The following is a 24,211-nucleotide window of genomic DNA, read 5'->3' on the forward strand; positions in this document are numbered from 1 at the left end:
AGCTGCGGCCTGACCAGTGCCGCACAGAGAGGGAGGATCACCTCCCTGGACCTGCTCGAGATGCATCTGTGGATGCACGACAAGGTGCGGTTGGCCTTCCTGACGGCCTCCCCACACTGCCGGCCCATGTTCATCTTGGCATCAATGACGACTCCAAGATCCTTTTCTGCCTCTGCACTGACGAGAAGGGAGTTCCCCAACCTGTAGGTATGGTGCCAGTTCTTCCTCCCCAGATGCAGCACCTTGCACCTGTCAGTGTTGAATCCCATCTTGTTCTCAACCGCCCACCCCTGTAACCTGTCCAGATCCAGTTGCAGCCTGTCCCTCCCTGCTTGTGTGCCCACTTCTCCTCGCATCTTAGTGTCATCCATAAAATGCGAGAGCACTACAAGACTGTGACAGTCCTATCTAAAGCCGTCATTCCTGTCTGTAGCTCATTCCCAGCGCTGTCAGCTACCAAACCTTTGATCTAGAACTGTGACCTGCTAGTGAAAAGCTCTGTATCTGCCTATTCAAAATCCACTGCACTACATGACTCAGGCAGCATTCAGTTCAGGAATTAAATGCTGTGGACTACTCCTTATGGGACAGGAGCTTGACAACCTACTTGCTTGACAGTCAGGATTGGATGAATTCAGAAACTGAACACCAGGATCTTCGTAGGCCCAAACCAGACACTGGAATACCTGAACACCTCCAGAGGAGACCAACTACATCACGAATGCATCTGGTGTTTAAAGACTAGCTTGGGCAATTTGGTATTTCTGAAGGCTGGGGAATAAAAGAAAACATTCTTTGTAAAATCCTAAAGAAATTTAAAAGTAATGCTTTTCAAAGCTCAGAATACTTCAGTTAAAAACAGGAAACGATATACCACCTTCAGTGAGCCAAACAGCAACTTTCGTATGTCAGGTGCTCATACTGGTACAGAAACTTCACCCAAAAAAAAAAAAAGCGTTACCATGAAACAAAATGTTCTTTCTACACTACAACCGACTGAAGAGATCGCCAAAAAACAAGTGAAAATAAAAACGCTTTTCAGCCACAAATTAACAACCAGTCTGGTCAAAGGAACCACTTGACTGAACACCCCCAAACTCCAACAGCATGCAGGACTGTATAACCCAGACACAAAACAATCTTTCTCTTAAGGCTTCATATATTACACAACTTCATTTTTCCTGTATATTTTTTTACACCAGGTTCCAGCATAAGACAACAGGCAAGCTCTTACCTCCCAGTATGAAAGTCCTGCCAGTCTCACTGTTATTTGGGGTATTTCACTAAACCTATTCCGTTTTATCGACATAGTTCCCCAGGGGACGGAGAGCTGTTCTCTACACGCAGTTGTCCATAGTGAGAGCAAACTGATCCGTTCAGGCTGCCATGATAGAGCTGGGAGAGGAAGTCAGAGACTACTTGAGCAAGGGAGGGAGGGAGGGAGGGAGGAACGGCTGTTGGCTTTCTTGATGATGAACTTAACTATTTTGTTGCTGCTTTTATCATGTTTTACCATTGCTACGGCCATTTATAGAAATCAGGGTGGCTGTATATGAAAAGGACAGCTGCATAAAAACCAAGTCTATTATGGTAAAAGGCTGAAAGATTTAATAAAATAATTTTTCATGCTGGGGGTAGTTATAAAAAGCACGTTTTATTCCGTTCAAAACAGAAGCACACATCGTATTTCATTATGATGTATTATACTTGCTGTTATAATACCGTTTTGGTTATCCAGGTAGTTCCCAGACAGATTGCTGGAGAGGTTTCTTTTATATATCTACAGCATCAGACATAAGATCTCCCTATCCAATATCAGAGAAAGGGGATGGGTAGACCAGAACCTGCACCAAACCCACACACATATAATGTGATGCTGCACATAGCAAACTGTTTACTCCTCCCTTTTCCATGTTTAAAGTTCCTTCCATGGGCCTTTGTCTCCTTTGCATTGTAATTAATGTCACTGCTCTTTTAAATATTGGTCGATGCCTTTCAGACTTTCGAAACGGCACGTTATTTCACAGCTTGTTACTCTACCTAAGAGCTCTGAGGACAGCAGAAGCTGGTTAGAAGCAGCTGAATCTTTGTATCTCTAACGCTACAAGAAACAGAGGCAGGGACAGAAGCAGAAACCAGCCTTCCTGTTCTACTTCCTCTTTCAAGGGTTTTTTCTTTTTCTTTTTAACTCTTGCTTGTTTTAATGCTGAAGAATTATTTCTTTCTGGACTGATTCACTGCACCTAGGAACTTCAACTCAACCACATCCCACACAAACATACCTGAAGATCTGACATGCTGTATTGCCAGGTAGTAAAAATGACAAGGGCTGCTAGGTGGTATTGTGACTTTAAAAAAAAAAAAAAAAAAAAAAAAAATACACTTCACATCCAGTGTTTTGCAACGAGCTTGGCTTTACCAAGAAGTTTCAGAGCTATTGTAGAAGTCAGTGTATGTGCCAATCCGTGACTTCCAGTTTAACAGGCCGGGGTAGAAACTTCTTCCCAATGTATAGTTGAACCTTACGTTTCATCCTAAAATAATCTCCCTCGGCAGATAACCCTGTCTGCTACAAGCCCCTAGTTCTTGCTGTATGACATTTGTATCAGCAAGAACAGTCAGTAAATCCCCTGACTTGTTACATAGGCTCTACTCGATTCTCCGAAGCAGTTGGTATGAAGGACTATACGTTAATAAATGCCACAACGTGGCACTTTGCAGTGGTGAACAAGGATACTTGCTGCTCCATTTTATTTTAAAATTTCCCAGAGTCTGAGCCAGTTGAGTTGCCAATGATCACATGCATCCTACAGACACACATCCACAAAAAAAGGGAACCGGTCCCCCTTGCATAATGAACTGAATGTGTTGCAATTCCTAGAAGATATCCATCAGGGATGACCGTGCTGTTGTGTGTTCACCACATTACACAAAAACAACTTTGTTAAAGAGACACTGAGGTTGAGCTGTCAAGACAGCAAATACCAGCAGTAAAATTTCACTTGAGCACATGGCAATTTTGATACACTCTTTACTGCACAACATACTACTTTCTCCACAGGATTCAGTGAGGAGAATGCTCGCTAGGTAGTTCTGCAATATATGGACCGAGTTTGGTAAATAGCTTTATGCTTCATTTTCTGCACTTGATTCAAACAGGCTGCAGCATCATGTTCCTTGACAGCTTTCCAATGGTGTTAACTGCTAAACTACTTCAATGCTTTGCAGCCATTTAGTCTCACACAACGCGGCATGATGGGAAGACATTGTTTTCTACAAACGACGCATGGCAGAGAGACACATGAAGGTCAAAAGGGTCCACAGATTTTGGATGCCCACTCTGAGATGCCTAAGGGCTGATTTTTCAAAGAGCTTCTGACTACTGACTTCAGTGACACTACTGAGTGCTCAACATTGCTGCAAGTTAGATGCTAGCGTTTCAAGGTGGGTACTCAGAAAATGAAACACACAATTATTGCTCCCTGCTGGTAAGCTGGGTTGTAGTAACTTGCGCAGTGTCATGCTGGAGGTTACACCTACTGCTACCGCCGGTCCTGTTCTCTAGGGCAGCCCACAATTGCTGTAATCCTATAGACCCTGCCTGATTTCACTACGTATTTTCCAACTTACATAATAAATGACATAACAGTCTTACAAGCAGCAGCCTCACTCCCTAGAGAACCAGACCATAGTCTAACATATCTGAATGGTAGAAGAAACCATGGGAGAAACAGCACATGACCATGTCATTATAAAATACTGTGTACACATGATCCCAACGTGACTGTGTTTGTGCATGTGCTATTTCCTAGGTTCTTTTTTAAAAAAAGGATAACTGCAAAACCAGTAATGGGATGTGGAGGCATACAGGGCCCTAGAATGAGAATGTAGATCTCTGCGCCTTGAACAAAGTGATTAGCAAGTACAAGTAGCAGGTTGCCAAGCCCTGTGGGCATAAACACACCACAGCAGCAGCAAGCCCTGGGTGAGAAATTCTTAAGTCCTGCCCACCTGTTCTCAAATTGCATGCTTCAAGTCCAGAAATATGACAACAAAAGATGCTCAAAGGTGTCCCTCTGCAGCTGCTTTTGAGAACTGGGTCCCCAACATGCTTGGGAGCCACCCCTGGGAAGGACCCTGGAGCAGTTTCACTGGTGTACTTCCAAGTCTGGGTAGGTGGGGTATGCTCTGCGTTGTCCTGCCTGGGATACACCGCCACTGCAGAGCAGACGTATCCCATGAAAACCAGACAAGAGAGGGAGACAAAAATGTGCTAGTGTTCCCCAGTTATGTGCTAAGAGCAAAATTAAACCTTAAAAAACTTGGGCTCCACATTAAGTCTGATAGAAAGCTTTCTCTATAGGCTACAGACACTCACCACTGTCCTGTTGCCATCCCAACTCTTCTCTCATACTCTATTCTCAGGGAGTATCTACATGGTGACCGTAGATCATCATGAGATCCCCAGGTAGCTACACTGTACCGTAGTGTAGCTACCTGGGGATCACATGCAATCTGTCCACAGTAACACAAAGTTATTGCCAAAAAGCAGTGATGCATGCTGTCTTTGCTACCACCCCTTCTCCACCATCCCTCTGTTTTATCTCAGAGTATGGACATTTTCGCTGCTTTAAAAAGGAAGGAGCTGCTGCTGATTGGGAGTATGCAAGTAGATGCTATGATGTTATGTATGCATGATCCTATGATGATACAAGTTTTTTTTTTTTCATCTAAAATCTGACCCTGGGCAACACAGGTTTCAAGTTGGAGCAGTTTAGGAAAACTTTATCAATACAGAATCATGAAGACAGAACAATTAGACTGCAATCACTTGTCCCAGTATCCTCTGATATCACTGCACTGTTTATATCTGTCTATAGCCTTCGTTATTCCATTTTTCTCCCAGGTCTTACCTGCCCCTGTAAATCTGGCCCTTGCCCCTTTGCATTTCAGTCAGGATAGTTCCTCCTCTAGGATGTCTGGACCCGCTGGGGTTTGGAGAGTCAAGATGGTCTTGCTGCTGTCAGGTCTACTGCCTAGTCCCACCTCAGCACCAAGTAAAGAGGAAGCCCACCTCCGCCTCGACCCTCTTCAGCAAGGCTGCGTGAAATCACTCCATCAGCAAGAAAGGAGCCATGATTAGGGACCCATGCAAATTTCCATTTTGCAGATTGTGTGAAATGGGGCAATCTCTGCAAAAATCAGCAGCAAAAAAGAAAAAACTTACTAAAAATAAAATGCTGGCTCCTCAATGGGAGCCAACAGCCCTCCTGGCGATGCACCCCAGCACAAAGGGGGCTGCTGGCACCAAGGCACTGGTTGAGAGGGCTGCCTGTTGTACAGTCCCGTCCCCTCCCCTCCACCAATCGATATGAGGGATGGGGCCTCATGATGGACAGACCTCGGTAAATGGGGTGGAACCATATGATGGACAGCCGTTGCCGCTACTCTGCAGTGTATGTGTGTGTGGGGGAAATACCCTTCAACCAATCAAGAGGCATGGGGAAAGGCGGGGCAGGGGGGTCACCATGATGAACCAACAAAAACGGCAAGCCAGCCCCACAATCTGCCTGTCAAATTGGCTTGCAGCCGCCTCAAGTTGGGTAGCCCCCTAGCCATGATGGATGATGCAGTCATGTTCACAGGGCTCTACTGAGCATGTGCAAACCGAGACTGTCTGAAGACTTACAACGTGGCCAAAAGTGGGCATTTTTCCTAGGAGGAAAGCAAATGGCACAATGATGATGAAAAGGTAACCCCCTGCCCAATTTCAGGTTCTTGTTCTGGAGCAGGGAGCTGGGAGGTTGAGACAGAGAACTTTTAATATCTCCAAACAATGTCATTCCCCGATTCTGTTTTCATGAGCGACTGAAACTGTCTGCTTTATAAAAAGCCAACCCAAACAATACCAGTCTGGCACAATTACTGGTAACTAGACACAGCCGTAAAGTGAGAAGAAGCACGTGAAGTATATGCAGATGCTTCAAGCACCGTCTGGCAGAGTACTTCCCTGCAATTAACTGGCCCCGATTACTAATGCCACGCAAGCAGCCGATGACAACTTCTGGGGCTACCGAAGACTCACATCCTTCAGAAGATCAGAGAACAGAGGGACAGTTATGACTGGATTTACAGATTCATATTTAAAGGAAGCTGTGAATAGTTCAAAGATGCAATTAGGCCTGCTAACAAATTGCCATAAAAGACATACAATACAGAGAAAATCCCCTTTGCGCAGTAAAATACACCATGTCTTCCGAGGCAGCATCTCTTTAAGAATGAAGAGGCTTTGGCTCATTTGGCTGGTTCATCTACTTGACTAAGCACGTGAGCACAGGAGTAAGAGAAGTCGGAAAGCACGCTCCTAGTGGGTCCTAGACCCGCACTGAACAGAACGGCACTCGACTGCCCAAAAGACCAAAGGGCTCTTATCAGCACAAGAAGATTTCTTACTCTCAAAAAGGTGAACACAAAACAGAGAGAATACACAAATAGCTGATGCCACTTACTTTGCTCTTCTTGCTGCTGGACATCTTGTTCCTGAGGTAGCTGAAGGTGCGACTGACTTTTGTTCCACTTTTCCACTCTAAATCTTTCCTAGAGGGGCTGTTAGGTGGGAAGTTGCAGCTCTCTTCAGAGATACTAAAGCCAAGAGAGACACACAGACATTTATTTTTCTTTTCTGCAGAATATCAGAAGATGAAGACGACTGAAGAGGAAACACTCTTAGATTTTTTTAAAAGGCCAAACACATTTCTTCCAGTTACTGTAGATACCGAATAGATTCATCGGTCAATGGGCGTTATGTCAAAGGCAATGGCAAGCTAATGAGAAAATGCTACGTAGTCAGCTGCAAAAACATTTCCATAGTAATTTTTTTGGTACTTTATATTCACAAACCAAGTCATAGTGCCCTCTGCTGCTGCAGGGGAGAAATAGCTATGAACTCACTGTTTGTCAGCATTTTTCCATCAAGACAGCCAAGTCGGTATGACTACACAAGTACACTCTCAGTCTCCATGCTTAATTATTAGCGTCTGCTATTATTTACTTGGATCAGACTGTTATAGAGGAAGATATACGATGAACTCTGCATGCAGGACAGCCTCCACTAGGAAGCACTCTGTCTGGAAAGTATCCCCAATAGTTTTGATGCAGTTTAATTGGTGGTTTAGTTAAAAACAATCTTTGATAGACAACAGATTTTTCCTGGTGCCTTTCATGCAGATCAAACAGGAACTGGTTCTTTTTATTTGTTCATCTACTGGCACACAATGCACCACGCTCCGAGCCATCAAGAATTTCAGAGGGGCTGGTGAAATAGACCTCAGAGGCAAGACAGCAAGCCAGATTGATGGTAACCATAGATAAAATAACTACCCTGGAGCTTCTCAAATGGGAAGATGACAGAGATTTTATAAAGATGCCAAAACGCTCTGCACAAAAACCCACTACACATGCTCTATTACAATGAAAACAGAGCAGGAGAGGCCATCTTTTTGTTACATCATCTAGCACAATTGTTTATGGATGCCGGGGGTCCGCAGACTATGTCTATGGGGTTTGCAAAAGATGACTATGAGCAGTCAAAACTTTGTGAATATTTACACTTCCAATTCAAAGGGTCTGCACCTCCATTCTAAATTCCCAAAGGGGTCCAAGCACCTCCGTTCAATTTTTTTTTTAGGGGTCCACAAATTTTAAAAGGTTGAAAACCACTGATCTAGTGCAATGGGGCATGCTAACAGTCCATAGTATACGTTAACTTACTAAGACATGCCCTTCAAAAGCACCACCCCACCACTTGCACCAGGATGACTTTCCATCCATATTCATTTAAAGAATGTGCTGTCAGAGAGCAAGTGAAATACCCCCTAGCAACATGCATACATGCATCTCCATGAAAAATAATGACTCTAGGAAAGGCCACAGTCTTGCCAAGAAGGGGCAGAAGGCATATCTCAGGTGAAATGTTAGTCAGCTGAGGAAACTATGGGGAAGAGAAAACAGCTATAAAACATAATTCAAGAGCTTCCTGGGACAGAGATACAAGCTACAATTATCAGGAAAAGTAGCAGTGTATACAAGGCAGCAATCAAAGATCCAGTTCCATCAACGCCACAAATGATATCCTTCCCTCACATGAGAAAAGATGAATTAAAGCCTCCAGTCATGTAAGGAAGAATAAAGTATATATCCAAACACAAAAAAACCCTTGCCATCATGGGAAAAAAAGGGAAAGGGAACCAATCAGAATGACCTTACATTATGGTACTTTAAGTTGCACCACGGTTACATAAACCTGAGAAGTTTTACATTGCGTAACAACTTAAATAATAGTCTAAAACTTTTCTTATGTTGCATTAAACCAGAAGCGCCCAGAATTACCTATTGCTGGAGAGAAAAATCAGAATGAGGGGTTTCAACAGAGAAAAGGTACTATACCTCTGAGCCAGGGAACTGCTGGTGCCACTGAACGATCGCGTGCCTGGAAAAGATGGGGGGAAATGTTAGACTGCGAAGTCTTGGTCACCAAGGATTTTACTTAGCGTGTAGTTTCTAATAGTTAAAGGAAGAGAAGGGGCTGCTTAGCAAAAGCTAAGGTGGAGCAGAGGTGCCTTCTTGTGCCCAGGGGAGGAGTGTTCATATTTCCTAGGGGATTCCAAATTAATATCTTAGTTGGGGGAAAAAAAAAGGGATGGGTTGCTTAGCAGTTTTATCACTCATCAGCTGCTAGGCAAAAGATGCAAATGTATTATTTTCACTGACATATCAGGGTGCACAATTGTGACCCGGTAATTTAATTTCAGCATGTGAAAATGAGAAACATGTTGCCACAATACTTTTACTTCTGTACCAACAGAATACAGCCGTTGTAAAAGAAATCCTGCTTTCACATCCGAAGCAGATTTCTAGTTGATAAAATTATAGCTCATTTTCCTGTCACAATCTCTAAGCATGGCATGAAGAAACATGGAAAACAAAAGGAGCCTTATTCATTTTTCTATAGTAATGTCTATACAAACTTACACAGAGCTTAGTCACTCGAAAGGAGCTTTAGGAAAAAATGATTTTCAACATCCTACTGAAGCCCTACCCATGATACAACTTTCTTTTCACACTAAAGAAGCCTGCCTACATAGTCTACTTGGAGTGGATTACGTAGCCACCACTATTTGCAAGGAGTGTCTGGAAATGCTGGAAAAGCAAGAGAGAGCAATTTTGATGCAAAACGATGCCTGATCGTTCCTTCAGAAACTAACAGGGCTTGTCACAAGTTGAAAGACCTCATTACAACTTTTATATTTGACCATGCCAGACGAACAACAGGCAGTGCAACTGAGCTTATAAGCATTTTGTACTTCCAATGTAATAACAGCAGCACTTTGGCCTCCAACTGTGTTAACACAAGTTAGAGCTGAGAGCTGATGCCGAAAAGGCCTTAGTCCTTGGCATCAGCAGCAAAATGCAGGCTAGTACAAAGCGCTGTAAGTGTATTACAAGATGCTTTTATATTGCACAATGCCTCCCTCAGTTCTAAAATACATTTCCAATTATTGACCATAGTGCTTCGAACAGCATGAAAGAAAAGACGCTATCTTTGATCCTTTAATTGAAACATTATATAGTGGAATGAGCTGATCACCTGGGCATGATGTGATAGGCTTTGTCTGTATATCCTTCATTAAAGTCTTTAGGTCAGCAACTTTTCTGCTCCAAATCTGTCCCCCCATGACAATGATAGTTATTCAAACACATTTACTGTCTGGCTCAGGTTTGCTTACAGTGACTATTACATAAATATCTAAGCACTAAAAAGGTAAGCCACAGGCTCAAGCTGCTGTCCCTTGTTAACAACATAGCAGGTCTGGTTTTTGCATGAGCTTCAATCCACTTTTAACACAGGTTAGGATTCGTTGATCAATATTTCTGCTATTGATCACCTGCCTTGACTGAATCTGAACATCCCACATCTCCTATGAAGTCCTGACTGTTCTACACAGCCAGCAGAACAAGTAGCACAAAACAATATTAAATCAAGATCTATAACAATTTAGTGTTCCTGATCTGGTTTTCTGCTCCCCTGGAAATGCCCAGAAGATACACCCTGCTGGCATTCATGATCCACTTTGAACCGTAGAAAATATTTTATCTTGAACAGAAGGCAGACCAGGTGGCACCTAACAGAGTAACTCATTCAGAGAGGCATGAGCTTGTGCAGGCTACAGCTTACTTTGCCAGGTGCTATAAATGGACTTGCAGAGAGCAGGGGTACTAAACTGAAAAGAATATGGTCATTTAAATACAAATGACAGTGATGGACAAAACTATTCAGAGAAAAACCAAAACTAATCTTACTTCTGAATTAAACTGATTTCTAAGGTTCAAAAAGGGTTGTAAGGCCAGCAGTCTAATATTGGTTATACTGATCATGAAAACAACAGAGTGATATTCCCTCCCAAATTGCGTCCTGGCCCTGTCTGGGACCAAAAGCTCACGTGCTGGGAAACAGCAAGAAACCCTGATCTGCAGCCGGACTTGAGAGTTCATGAAAAAGCTTGTTTTTGGAAGGTTTCCAGCCCTGCTGTGCAACTCCAATGAGTTTGGATTAGCAGCCAAACTTCTGGGTGTTATCTGAAAAATCTCGATCTTGTGCGCTTTACCTGCCAACCATTATTTCACGTGATCGATGGACTTGAAATAATTCATCGCCTTCGTGATACAGAAAGCAGCAGCGGCATTGGCACATTCCAAATAGAACGTCTCAATGACAGAAAACAGCTTGCAGCTCCCCAAGACAGCCAGTAATTAAACTGACGGGGGCCAGGGAATTCCAAGAGCCTGATAACAGCCATCTACCATTTGGTAATATGTACAGACCAACTTGTCAGGTAATAATTTAGGCACTTGAAATCTGCAGCTTGTCAAATGGGGGGGGGGAAAAAAAAAAAGAAAAGGCAATTCAAATACACAATTGTGTCAGACTAACTCCAGCCCAGTCCAGGGGAAAAGCTGGGGTTTCAAGAGGCTGGAGAACAGCAATTAAAATGCATGCTTGATTTCAATGCAAATGCATCCATCTCTTCTCAATGAGAGCAGGACCTTGGGAGAAGTAAGAAAATAAATCAAGGCAAGTTTTACTGAATCCAGGAATACCTGTGGTGAAGGCAGCTGGGTGAGTGGCTGGGGTGAAGCCAGCCTTGTTATAAAGCCACCACAGGACTGGTTCAATGAGGAAAATAAACACCAGGGAAGTAACATTTTTATGCTTTGTGACATTAAAATTCCAGTGTAAATGCTCGCTGATAATAGCAGTACTGTTGGGGGAAAAATACAAGGTAGACTGACTATTTAATGTGATGACTAGACACTGCATAGCTGGCAGGATGATTTAAAATAATAAAGAATAAAATTGGCTAGTGGTGAAGTGCTTCTACTGCACTGGGAGAAAGCTAACACATGAACAGCTGTGTCCTGCAGAACTGCCTTGACTAGAGAATTTGGCCTGGATGTGGAACACCCTGAAGTCAGAAAATGCATGTTTAACTCTCTAGGTTGCAGAGGCAACTACAAAATGCTAATCAGGATCAACATTCAGGCAGCACAAGTCCTCCAGTGACTATATACGCGGAGATTCAGTGCAATTAGACTGATAAGCTTGGTCTGAAAGCTCACCTTCACTGGCAATTCTTTGGGCCGCAATCAATTCTTTGTTTTTACAAAGCCATGACATAATCTCTAGCGCACGTGGCAGTAAGTCATATCCCCCAAACAACTGATACAATCAACACTGAAAATGCCTCCTTCATGGGTCCAATACGGAGAATATTTAGAATTCAAACACAAACCAGCTGAGAATGCAAGGTGCTGGATCTGAAACCAAAATCCTTTTATTCTGCTGTTAGTGAAACATCCAGACACATGCCTACAGAAATGCTGTTAGGAGTCATGCAATGGAGTGGTTAGTCGACCGTTCTTACAGTAAAACAGCAAAGTCTAAAGCAGGAACACAGGCTACCCATTACCTCCACCCACAAAGGTTGCGTTTCACGTAAGTTACTTACTATCCGACTCCTCCTCCTCATCACTGGAAGAAGAGCCAATAGAAAAGAGAGTTTTAGACTTAGGCATGAGCGGAGAGATGTTGAAGGAGAAGGAGATTCGTCTGGATGGCCGGGTCCGTCCCTGGGCTGAGAAGTGGGTTAACAGCAGACATTAGAGCATGCTTGAAAATGCATTTAATAATAAAAAAAAGGAAAGGAAAGGAGCCAAAAGCACACAAAAACAAAGCAAAGTAGATGTCTGCAAAGCAGCTGGCTTCAGAAAAGGCATAAGCGGCAAAGAATTCAGCGTGTTTATTCCAAAAGATGCAGGTTGCATTCCGTGCATAACTTTGAGTTCAAGGAGTCTCTTATTTGCATTGGCAGATTTTGCTAGCAGCTCGTCCTAGGATTTTGTATTTGAACAATTATGTTTCCAAATATAGAAGAATTTACATAATGGGTCTCTGGACAAACAGCACCTTCTTCACTGGGAGAACTGTCAAGGAACCTACTCAGTGCAATGTGTTCCAGAGACTCCCCCACCAGGGCTAGAAAGCATACCGTGTCCATTTAAAATGGCACAGCAGGTGCTACTTGTAGCCAATCTACTTCACCTGAACTTTTGACTTTTTACTTTCAATGCTTCTACCATTCCCAAACGTAAAAAACACCAACCCAGTGAATTTACTGCCTGTGAAAACTGCTGAACTGAAAGCCCTGGGAGACCTAAAATCCCCTGCTTTTCTTTCCAACAAATATAGCATTGACAGAAGCCTCTTTCCTCCTGTTCTCTTCCAAGGTACATAACACTTGTTGAAAAGGAAATACCTATAGCTAGGACCAGCATTTCTGTAACCAAATCAATCTTTACTTCAAGGAATCTGCCAACTCACGTACTAAATTTGGGGATGATTTTGTCATATTGACCCCTACCTTCTATTAACAGGTCTTAGGCTACCAACGCACAAGTGTAAGCTATGTGTTACATCTTTTAATTCACCTTCTGAAATGATAACTTCACCTCCCAGTACTATCCATCTTCCCTGAAATCAGGAGAAGAGCCAACATGGATGGCACACTGCAGTGTCTTCTGAAATCTATCCAAATGAAGGGGACTCAATTGTACTGGCATTTTCAATGAATTTTTAAGAGAAGTGCCTTGAGAGCAGTGATCTCTCTTAATTAAACCAAAGTGCAGTTTTCTTGAGCAGGATGGCATATGAGCCCTGATGGCTAGCACAGAAAAATCCCACAGAATTCAACAGGATTGAAAAACAATATGAATGTAATAGGTTTCTTAAATAAAGGAAAATGCTCTTAGGATCTTACAATGGATATCTTGACATCTTAAAATAAATATTCTCCAGTCTACACCAGGGGCTTTAGGCTACATGACAGCGACTTTTTCCCAGCTGGCTCCACAGCCCTGGCATAGCTACCTTCCAGCTAGGGAGCTGTGCCCATGCCACCACTGCTTCTCCCAACCCCGCAGCTGCTTGGCTGACTTGAGTGGCGCTTCACCTGGAAGGGAGCTGCGCTGGGGCTGGGGAGCTGGAAGCTGCTTCTGCACTGCTGCTGCTTCTCTTTGCCTGTCTGCTCACCCGCCAACCCAGTCCAGCCTCTAGAAGCTGCACTCACACTGTAGCCTTGGGGAGAGGAAAAGGGGGAAAGGCTTAGATTAAATAAGGATGAAATTAGATAAGGATTTTTTTTTGAGAGGATAAAAGCAAAAGGGAAAATAGGAAGATGGGTACTCCTTACTTGAAATGAACATGGTTTTAAAAATGTAGGCCAGATCCAGAAAGGTATTTAGGAGCCTAAGGTGAAACCAGTAGGAAGAGTTAGGGATCCGGAAATGAAAATGAGTTAGGCACCTCTATCTCTTTTTGCATCTGGCTCCTAGAGTAGAAGTAATTTCTCTTCAGTGAATTCAGAGCCAAACAAGAGCAGCTTTTGCTTCTGAAGACAACTAAGCAGACATAAGACAGCACATACACTTGGAGCAGTATGGTTAGCTGAAAAAAGGCACCAAAGGAAATGGGAAGCTAATATAGGAACTCATCCCTATCGCTGGTTAGCCAAAAATGTGACCTACCTTTTAAAATATATTTTTGCAGGATTCATGGCATTCTGTTGAGTCATCAGGCTGTTTACTCACGAAACAATAGATGTTTTAATGGACTATTTTCTAACGCGGGTCAGAAATGCCTATAGTAAAACTCAGCCCTCACAACTAAACCAATGAGCACATCCGAGAGCTTGTGAGAAACACCTTTGCACAAACAAATCAACGTGCATGCACCATAGAGGAAAATACCAAGGAAACGCAATTCAGGTTCATGCTTCCAAGAGAAAATTGAAAAAAAAAAGAAATATTTAACATGAAGGGTATTTTGACCATGTATAAAGCGCATGATGTAATTTTGTAGCTATACTGTATGGTATAACTGCAAATGGGACTAAAAGGAATGAGGTGGGGAACACCTTATCTTGCAAAATCCTTCGCAACTGTACCTCTTTCTTTGGTCAAAATGTCCGCATGCGAAATGGTTCTGTGGTGCATTTGAAGACCAATGCCACCACTTAACGTGAAACAATCCTAGAGATATGTTACCCAATTGAAAGAATCTCTCTGAAATGTTTGCAGGCGACAGTGTGCAGTTTTTGTGTTGTTATTATTCCTATTAAACGTGCTAACTGGCAAACAAGCCAAAAAACACAACCCTCCCCCCCCCCCCATCACAGTCCCTCTCACTGTCACAGTTCTGAACAACAGGATTGCAAAGCATTATTTTTTCTCCTTTTTAGGTTACCGTTTGCTCAGACAGTTCTTAAATAGCAGTGTTGTTTTAATGTAGAAAACCCAAAACTCCTCAGACAGCTTTAATGCCTCCATTTCAGTAACTGTTATTTTGTTTTTCCAAAGCCAGTGGGAGCCTTTCGAACTTTCCAGCCAACAACTGTTGTGAACTCTCTAACTGCATAAAATGCTGAAGCATTAAAAACTGTGAATTGTCACAGTACCACTAGTCAATTCCCTTTGGGAAGACCAGGGACATCAAATTAGAAGGGATTAGAAGATGTTCAATTCTAGAAACAGACACTATTCCAACAGGCATGATGATGCACATGGAGAGACAGACAGAGGCCAATACTCCCCCGATATTTAAAAACTTGGGAGTTCAGTTATGGCTGCAGACATAAATTCCTCTCTTCTCACCTTGGCTGTCTTGCAATGTTTGGGAAAAGTGTTCTTTTATATCATCTACCCTAAAATTAAAATCATTGAGATCTGGTACCTGGTATAACTGTCAGCATGGCTGTATGAAAGCATGAATGTCCAAGTCTGAGAATACAACAGGAGTTATATGGTATGCTGTGACACTTTCCAGTGACAGGCTCTAAAGGACATCATGCAAAATAAGGGTACACCACCCCTGGGCAAATAATTAATAACATTTAAATATTATAAATATACCAATAAATGGTATCTCACTATCCAAAAGGTTCAGAGCAGCTTGAAGATGAGGAAAAGCAAAATGAGTTACCCAAGTTTTCAATGCGAGTGTCAGGGTTGGGAACAGAACCTATGACCCAAATTTTCAAAAGGGCTAATGATTTTGGAGGCCTCATTTTTGGGGTATGCTACTGCAAACCCTTCACCCACAGCTCAAAAAAGACCTGATTTTCAAAAAACATGGAGCACTCATGTTTTCGAAATCAGGCCATGTCTCAAAATGGTCACCCAAGTGATTAGGGCTCATAACTCATGATTCCCTGTCCCCAATTTGAGCTGCTAAACTAGTCTCAGTAGTCCACCCTGAACTGGCTGTCAAGCGCTATGTGCTCCAGTTCCTTCTGTTTGAGTTACTGCTTCCACTCCTGAGCGTATAGGACAGAGACCACTGGCTCAGCTGCCATTAACTAGATGAAAGATTAATAAAAGGGGAAAAAGGTTTCTGATCAAATTGATCTACTACCAGTTCAGGCCTAGGTGGCATTTGTAGAGTGCACTATAAGAAGAGCAAATTCTTTATGAAGTGGGTTGCAGTTTACATGAATTTGAAACAGTGGCATAAGTGTCCCTCAAATGCAATCCCCACTCTGTGAGCCTGACAAAAAGTTTCCAAGTAATGGGAGACTACCACTAGGCTGCCAACCTTCCTCACCCACTGAGCAAGCCTGTTTTCTGGGAGTAACCATGTTATTTATAGTGTTTGGTTAGCAACTGAAAATGATGCCAATAAACTCTTTGCTTAAAAAAAAATGAAGGGCTTCAGCAGGAGGAGGAAAGAAAGTGTGACATAATACAGTTAGATGCAGTCCTTTTTACTGGGTGGATTTGCTGGTGTTTTGGTTACTGTTGCTGGGGGACACATCCGTAGACCACATACTTATTAATCATGGAAGAAACAGGGAAATGAACTTAAAAATGGCACTTAAAAGCACCCTCTCTGTTAGGTTTGGAAGCTTGGATGGGAGAACCTACTAAAACTCCTTCCTTCAAAAGATCCTTTTTACTAGGGAGTGCAAACATTTGTTCTGAAATACAGCTCATTTTCTACCGCATGCTTCTACTGAAGGTAATGGATTTCTGGCACTGACTTCAGGGAAAGAGTAACATAATGAATCTATATGTAACAGAATTAGGTGCCGAGTTTTTCAAGTCAAACTAATCAACCATCAATCCATTAACTTTATTGGGAAGAACCTGGTTGATCAGTCAAAAAAGGACATTTTTTACTTTCCAATAAAAATGTTATTTACCGTAGGTAGAGGTTGACAAGTAAGATTAACTACATACCATGTATTCAGTAACATGAAAAAGCTGATGCACTCATACAGCTGGTGATGATCTGTATAAAAGATCATACCGAGTGTCTGACTGACAGTTAATAAGAGGAAAATGGGTGTAAAACTGCTCTTTCCTTGAACATGTAGCTTTACCTGGCAAAAAATACGAGCTCAAACAGAAGGATAAGTGAACCACTTTCACTGAAAATAACTTGAGAAATGTACTCTGGCCTTCTTACATTTCACCTTTGCACTTGGATCCTCTTTCTGCACCTCAACTATTTTGATGAACCATGACACTAATAGCAAAGGAAGAAACCCCCAAACAATGTGGGACTGATCACAAACATGCATTCTACAGTATACTCAAGAAACAGCTATTCTGATAGCAATGATTGAGGCATGAGTAAAAAATACCAGGTACATGTACAGCACAGTATTCTGAAGCGAGTTAGGCCCATGATTTAAGTATGGCACACACGTGCATGTATTCCATAAAATAAAAGGAAGCAAACAAAACATTGAAGGTTTGCTGCTTCTTTTTTTTTTTCCTTGAAAGAAAGCAAGAAGAACTTAAATGGGAGGACAAGAAAGACTGAAAGTCATCTTTACTCACTGTCCAGTCCTGGTTGACTGATTGTCATCAGCGATATGGATTTGGTCAGTGGAGAAGATATGGCAGAACTACAGAAATTAAATCCGTGAGGCTGGGATCTTTGGCGTATCTGTGGAATAGAGAACAACAGATAAGTCAAGTACAAGGCTCTCTGTCCAACCACAGACTACAGGTCTGGCACTCAAGTTTACTGATGGCCCAGCAGCAGCAGGCCATCCCTTTAAATTGTGGAACATTAAAACCCCCAAGAGTATCTGGTCCAAGGTAAGACGGTATGACAGAAACATGGGAAACTTCAGTATGACAGACATGAGTAAGAGTGAAATGTAGTAGTATTTTTTCAACTGGGAGAGAAATATAAGAATGCAACAAAAATAGGATGTAGGCACAAGCTCCTTTCTTCTCTGGCAGGCTACTAACATGTACAACTTTGACTGATGAACAGTTAGATGAATGCTCTGATTTCAACCCCTCTAATGAATGGGAGCTGATTGTACACGATGCATATCCAGCTATCAGGATAGGTGGTAGTAGTAGTGTACTTTCAGTGAACGCCATTCAACAAAACACTGACTGTGGCACAGTAATGTCACCTCCTGTGGATCAGCTCTCATGAGACCTGCCTTTATCTTCTAACCTTCGGAAATGAGACTCTATCCAATCATCCCACTCAGCAACCGTTTCATTCTGGAGAAAGAGATGCTCTGTCATACATGCTGGAGAACTACTATGGTGAAAAGTAGTACCTTTTGTGTATTTAAAGCGTTTATGACTCCCAGTGCCTTTGAAAAGGACCAAAGGTAGATGGCTGTACATCCGGCCCACCTCTTCTGATTGAGCCATTATTAATTCCCCACTCTCCAAGAAAGTATTAATAAATCTATGTAATCCTCCATTTTCTTTACTACACTCTGCTGGTTACAGAAGTAAATGGAGTACATGTGGTATGAAAAGAGAAAAGGTCCTCCCCTTTCCTTATATGAAACTGGTATAAACCTGACCTCTTTAACAGATAAAATGATACTTGGCCCCTTTATATGCCTCATATTTTTAAAGGCACAAACACAAACACTAAATGCCTAAATCTCGTAAGACCCCTACGGAAGAATTATCATCGTCTTTACTAGGCAAAAGTGACATAATCTTCCCAGAGGTGTTCAGGCAGTTAGTGGCAAAGCACTTAAGAATTTCTTGTTTCCCAGTTTTAGTTTCTAGCCCATCAATGACTCCTCTACGACTGAGGAGCAAGGCTGTTTTAGAACAAGTAAAGACAGGGGAGTCTTTCAGCTTCCATTTTGTGGGTCTCTGGGCTAAGAGAGGCCACCTGTCATTTATTATGAACACAAAGAGAAGCCCTAGCAGTGAGGTCCACACCTGGGAAATGCGTTGTGCCCCTTGATTTACCAAACATGAACAGAAATAGGCCTTTACCTGATGATCAAACCCTCTGAGTTCCCCATGCTCAGATTCAAGTTCTTCTTCAGTGAGCAGGACCGAGGACTCTTGTTCATCGCTGGCAAGCGGGCTATGTCTCAGGTCTTTGGAACTCAGGGAGGAAGCTTCTAAATTTGAGGGGGGCTTCTTGATATCATCAGAGTCGCCCGCAAGGCCTTCGAGGCTGTAACTGAAGACATTTAGCAGAGATTAGACCCTTAACGTTCTTAACATTTAATGTATAACCTTGTGTCTGAACTGCATTCATGAACCACCTTCTAATTCCAATGGGACACCACCCCTAAGCTAACAGTCAAGTGAAAACAGGGACGTTATTCCCTCTGTGTCACTTTGCAGTGCGACCTAATTCAGGCAGCAGCTCCTGCTTATACTCCCTTCAATGCAGACAACAGTGTCTCGGTACCATCAGGCAAATAGTTGCCTGAGAATAATGGATTAATATGTGAATGTATTACTGGATTTGCTCTCTTTCTCTCGTTAATGGGTCAAATACAAAACCTGGAATGTTCATCTGAAGGCTCACTTTTTCTTTGCCTTGCACAATATGCCAGCTTACACCTCTGAGATGCGGCTCTATTTACCTGGTATAACCTGATGCTGTTTGCACCTGAACGAATGTTTTACAGTGAAAAGTTTTACACCTTCCAGTGAAGCTGCTGTTTATAGAGAGCAATATATGTAATGTTAACACCTGTCTTTGCAGATATATTCCTTAATGCTGCTTATTATTCAATACTTCAGAAGGGCTTGGCAGAATGCAGGGCACTGGTGACAGAGTTTAATTATTAAGCGATCCCCATCAGACAATGACTCACATTTTTATCATTTTTTACTCTAACCAGATCTATCCAAATGAGCCAAACAAAATTATTCAAAGCCAAACCAAACAAAAACCACTTGTGTGCATAACAGTGCTTCTGAAGGGATTAGCTGGACTCAGCTATAGTTATGGCTGCTGAAAAGCAAGTTTTTCTTGGACAAAACCATACTATTCTTGCCTACAACTCCACCCTCTCCTCCATATATTGTGTGACCCATCCAGACCTACCACTACCTTCCCTACTTTTCCAATTTTTGGCTCTCACACAACACTCTGTTTAAGCTCTGATACCTAGACACACTTCATCCCTTCCTATTCCAGTCCTGAGTAACTATGCATCTCTCAAGATCATAGTACTTGGGGTTGGAAGGGACCTAAACAGATCATCAGGTCCAACCTCCTGCCCCAGGCAGGAACAGGTGCCAGGATCATATCACCCCAGCCAGATATCTGATCAGTCTCCTCTTGAAGACCCTCCCAAGGTAGGAGAGAGCACCACCTGCCTTGAGAGCCCATTCCAGAGCCTGGCAGCCCTAACTGTAAAGTATTGTTTCCTGATGTCCAGCCTGAACCTTCCCTCTAACAATCTGTGGCTGTTATTCCTAGTAACCCCAGGTGGTGCCGCGGGGAACAAAGCTTCCCTTAGTTCCCGCTGGTCCCCCCCGGTAAGTCTGTAAATGGCCACCAGATCCTCTCTCAGCCTTCTCTTGTGGCGGCTGAACAGGTTCAGGCCCTTTAGCCTCTCTTTGCAGGGCCTGCCTTGCTGCCCCCTGACCATGTGGGTGGCCCTCCTCTGGACCCTCTCAAGGTTAGCCACATCTCTCTTGAAGCGCGGCGCCCATAACTGGACGCAGTACTCTACTGTGGCCTGGACAGTGCCGCATAGAGGGGGAGGGATCACCTCCTTGGACCTACTTGTGATGCATCTGTAGATGCATGACAAGGTGCAGTTAAGCCTTACTGATTGCTTCCTTGCATTGGCGGCTCATGTCCATCCTGGAGTCAATAATGACCCCAAGATCCCTTTCTGCCACTGCGTTGACAAGAAGGGTGTTCCCCCCAGTCTGTAGGTGTGTTGCTGGTTCCTTCTCTCTAGATGTAGCACCCTGCACTTGTCTGCACTGAATTGCATCCTATTCTCATCCGCCCCCCTCTGTAACTTGTCCAGATCTAGCTGGATTCTGCCCCCCACCCCCCCCAAGCATGCCCACCTCGCCCCACAACTTGGTGTCATCAGCGAATTTGGACAGCGTGCTTTCCACCCCCACATCCAGATCACTGATAAAGATGTTGAGCAGTACAGGCCCTAGGACTAAGCCCTGAGGGACTCCACTGCCCACATCCCTCCAGGTCGAAAACGACCCGTCCACCACCACGCTCTGGGTGCAACCACCTAGCCAATTTGCAACCCAGCTGACTGTGTAGGCATCAATGCCACAGTCACCAAGATGTGCCTCATTTGTGACCTGAAATACCCCCAGCTATGAAAATCCTAGGTTCCCAGCTCAGCTCTATCAGTGAAGCTCTCTCCTGCTACGCAGCAAACTCTGCCAGTTAAATCAAAGTCTTTCTGAGAGGGCAGACTCATGATGGTCTAACCTGTATAGGAACTCAGGTGATACCAGTGCATATATGTTTTCATTTTGGGGAATTACAACATTACTTCAGCACTTCAAATACTTTTTGTAAACTTTGGAGCAAGACGTACACTGAACCTGAATAACCTGAGCTAAAATGTCCAGCATATTAGCAATTTCAGCTTTCCCACATTGGATCACAGTTCGTGGTGGCCTGAGGAGGGCCAAATGTTTTACAGAACAAACCCTAGCTATGCACAAGATAGCTAGAATCAAAGCTAATCATGAAATCTAGCTGGCCGGTGAGTTATCATTCATAACATGTTAAAAATATAAATCCGCATGGTACAATATATTTTCCCAGCTGGACAAACTTTCACAAAGACTCACATAATAGATGCTAGCATTTAGTCAGAGGAAAAAAAAAGAGTTCAGGACAAATAATGCAACTTTGCCAACACTTGAGACCAACACAGACACAAGCAGCCATCACCTCTTCTAGCATCCTACCTTGTAGAAGACCTTTTACCGAGTGCAAGGAAAAAAAAACCCCAAAACAGACGAAGCAAACACATTCAGGCCACCGCAGCAGAAAAACAGACTACAGGCACAAAGCTGACAAGACTCCGCAGTGCTCTTTTGCTGCTGCACACTTATTTATACCATACCTTCTAAAATTAAAGTCAGCACCCGTGGCAATGTACTGTACGCCAGAAGGACACCAACTCAAGCTAGGAACATCAAAGGCAGAGAAAGGAAAAGGGCAGCAATTATTGGATTGGCACAGAAAGGGGTTGTTTAAAGACCCTTGCTTCTTTTTAGAGATGTCTTTTTTTAAAAAAAAAAAAACCAAAACTTTTTATGCAAGTTTGTGGTTGATAAAGCAGACCAGCTTGTCTGCCCTAAGAAACCATACAGCCCCCTTTATTACCAGACAACAGGTTACAGGGCAGTTCGAGCCTCCCTCAAGCTGGCTGCATCAGTGAGCACCAACAGTGAATGGCAGTGAGCACTTCTGTGAGTGACAGCGGAGCTCACACTTCACGCCCATTGAACGGGAGGTGGTGTCAGCTGTGAATGTGCTTTTACAAATGTGGAACAGGGACCCACCAAGCCAATATTTTACAAACCATGGGGCAGCACTGACGTACCTGGTCTGTTACTGGTAATGATGAATGGCACCTGCCATCAAAGGACCTGAACAGTGCTTTAAAGCAGGGCCGCACAACTTCTGAGCAGCCAGCTACATACTGCATTGCCCACCCCCAGGCTCCAGCTGCTCCAACAGGCTCTACGACCCTGCCCACAGGTGGAGGCAGGAAGAGGAAGCCACAGCTACAGGAGCAGTAAGGGGGGAAATGGTGCCAGTAGGACAGCCCAATTTTAAAGCATTTAATGGAATAAACCCCACTCCAAGGAGTTTAATTATTAATCTTGTTTTTGCAAATAGGGAAAAAGGAGGCAGGAGCGTAGGCAATTTGCCCAAGGTTGCACAGAAAGTCACTGTCAGTCAGAAACAGAAATGTCTCCTGACTCCTAGTCCTGTATTTAAAAATCACAAGACAATACTCTTTTTCTTTTTTCAGTTCCCTTAGGATGAATTCAAATGCACACTTTCAACATGCTAGCCAGCAGTCTCTGAAGTTACACCACAGAACAAATCACGCTCGCCCCCCGCCTTTTCTCTCTCCTATGTGCGGTTCTAGGGCTCTGAGCAAAATGGGGGAAAGGGTCTTCCCAAAAAATGTCAAAGGAATCAAAATGAATGGAATGGTAAAAGCAATTTGCTGAATGAAGCATGGCATTTTGTTGGAAGATTAAACAAGTTGCTGTAGATATGGCCAGCAACTGCGAGGCCAGGAGTTATATTCATTTCTGTTTGGTTTTGGCTGAGATGCTAATTAACCTGTGACACCTCCAGTGAAGCTCCTCTCCCTTCAGATGCAAAAGCTCTTTTCTGAAGGCTTCCAAAACATCACCATAAATAGCCATTGTGACGAGCACCTTACTGTAACATGAAGACCTTTTACACTCTTTACAGCCATTATTTTCTTAAACTAGTGTGGAGCAGGGAAGTATTAGCCCCATTTTACAGCTGGGAAATCTGAGAACAGCAAGAAAAGAAACTTGTTTAAAGTCAAAGGAAGCGGTGTGCTGCTTGACTACAAACAGCTCCCATCACTTGTAGCTGTTCTCGTCTACAAAATTGCGTTGAATCTTCCTGAAGGACCCATGTATCCTATCTCATGAAGATCTAGCTCCTTGGAGTTGTGTGCGCTTTGGGGGGAAGGGGGGGTTCGGCATATATGCTCTTGAATGACTAAAATTAACTTTCAGTGGACAATAGTGAAGTAAAAGGTATAAGAAACAGACATATATGAAAATAGAAACTTTTCTATTGAAAATTTATAGTGACAATTTTGGACTTTATAATGGCAGGGCAGGAAAACAGAGGAGTAGCACCGAGGAGGCAGCACAGAGGAAATGACAGAATGTCCCAGAGAGGGATAAAAACTCTTGGCAAACATGCTGGAAAGAGAAATGTATAGAACTATAATCTTGCTGGTGAGCCACCCACCATCTGCTGGCAACACCATGCAAAACTTGAGAGAGTGGATCATTGTACAACATGTACAAATCCTTTATAGAAAGATCTGGATGGAGAAAAAGGCTATTGTGTGCGAGACTGCCGACTAGAACTGATTTCCACTGTCCTCTCTACAGTGTCATTTCTAGGCTATCAAAATGGCTGAGACCCTGGAAAAGAGGTGCAGGAATAAGTATGTTTTCTAAAGAATCTGATCTATATTTTCAAAAGGTAGCTAGGGGTTTGAGTGGCCTGCTTGAAAGAAGTTACCATTATGATGACCAGTGTCCTCTCCCAGGACACTATAGACTCAATGCT

The 24,211-nt window shown here is 43.1% G+C and overlaps 1 protein-coding gene across 5 annotated transcripts in view; it reads right to left on the reverse strand.

Moving 5' to 3' along the window:
* Positions 1 to 24,211, reverse strand: part of AKAP13 (A-kinase anchoring protein 13) — a 243,484-nt gene that overhangs the window by 41,254 nt on the left and 178,019 nt on the right. For 3 of the 5 annotated variants that reach the window (XM_019533755.1, XM_019533754.1, XM_019533756.1), the window contains 4 exons: positions 18,886 to 19,078; positions 17,455 to 17,563; positions 8,446 to 8,488; positions 6,510 to 6,642 (listed from right to left, as the gene is read on the reverse strand). In XM_019533755.1, coding sequence (XP_019389300.1) covers positions 6,510 to 6,642; positions 8,446 to 8,488; positions 17,455 to 17,563; positions 18,886 to 19,078 — 478 coding nt within the window. Of the gene's footprint in view, positions 1 to 6,509; positions 6,643 to 8,445; positions 8,489 to 17,454; positions 17,564 to 18,885; positions 19,079 to 21,974; positions 22,038 to 24,211 lie in introns of all 5 variants that reach the window. The other 2 variants (XM_019533753.1, XM_019533752.1) reach the window with 1 other exon arrangement.

The sequence above is a fragment of the Crocodylus porosus genome, unplaced genomic scaffold (genome assembly GCF_001723895.1).
Source record: "Crocodylus porosus isolate Cpor-Errol unplaced genomic scaffold, CroPor_comp1, whole genome shotgun sequence".
Taxonomy (NCBI): Eukaryota; Metazoa; Chordata; order Crocodylia; family Crocodylidae; genus Crocodylus; species Crocodylus porosus.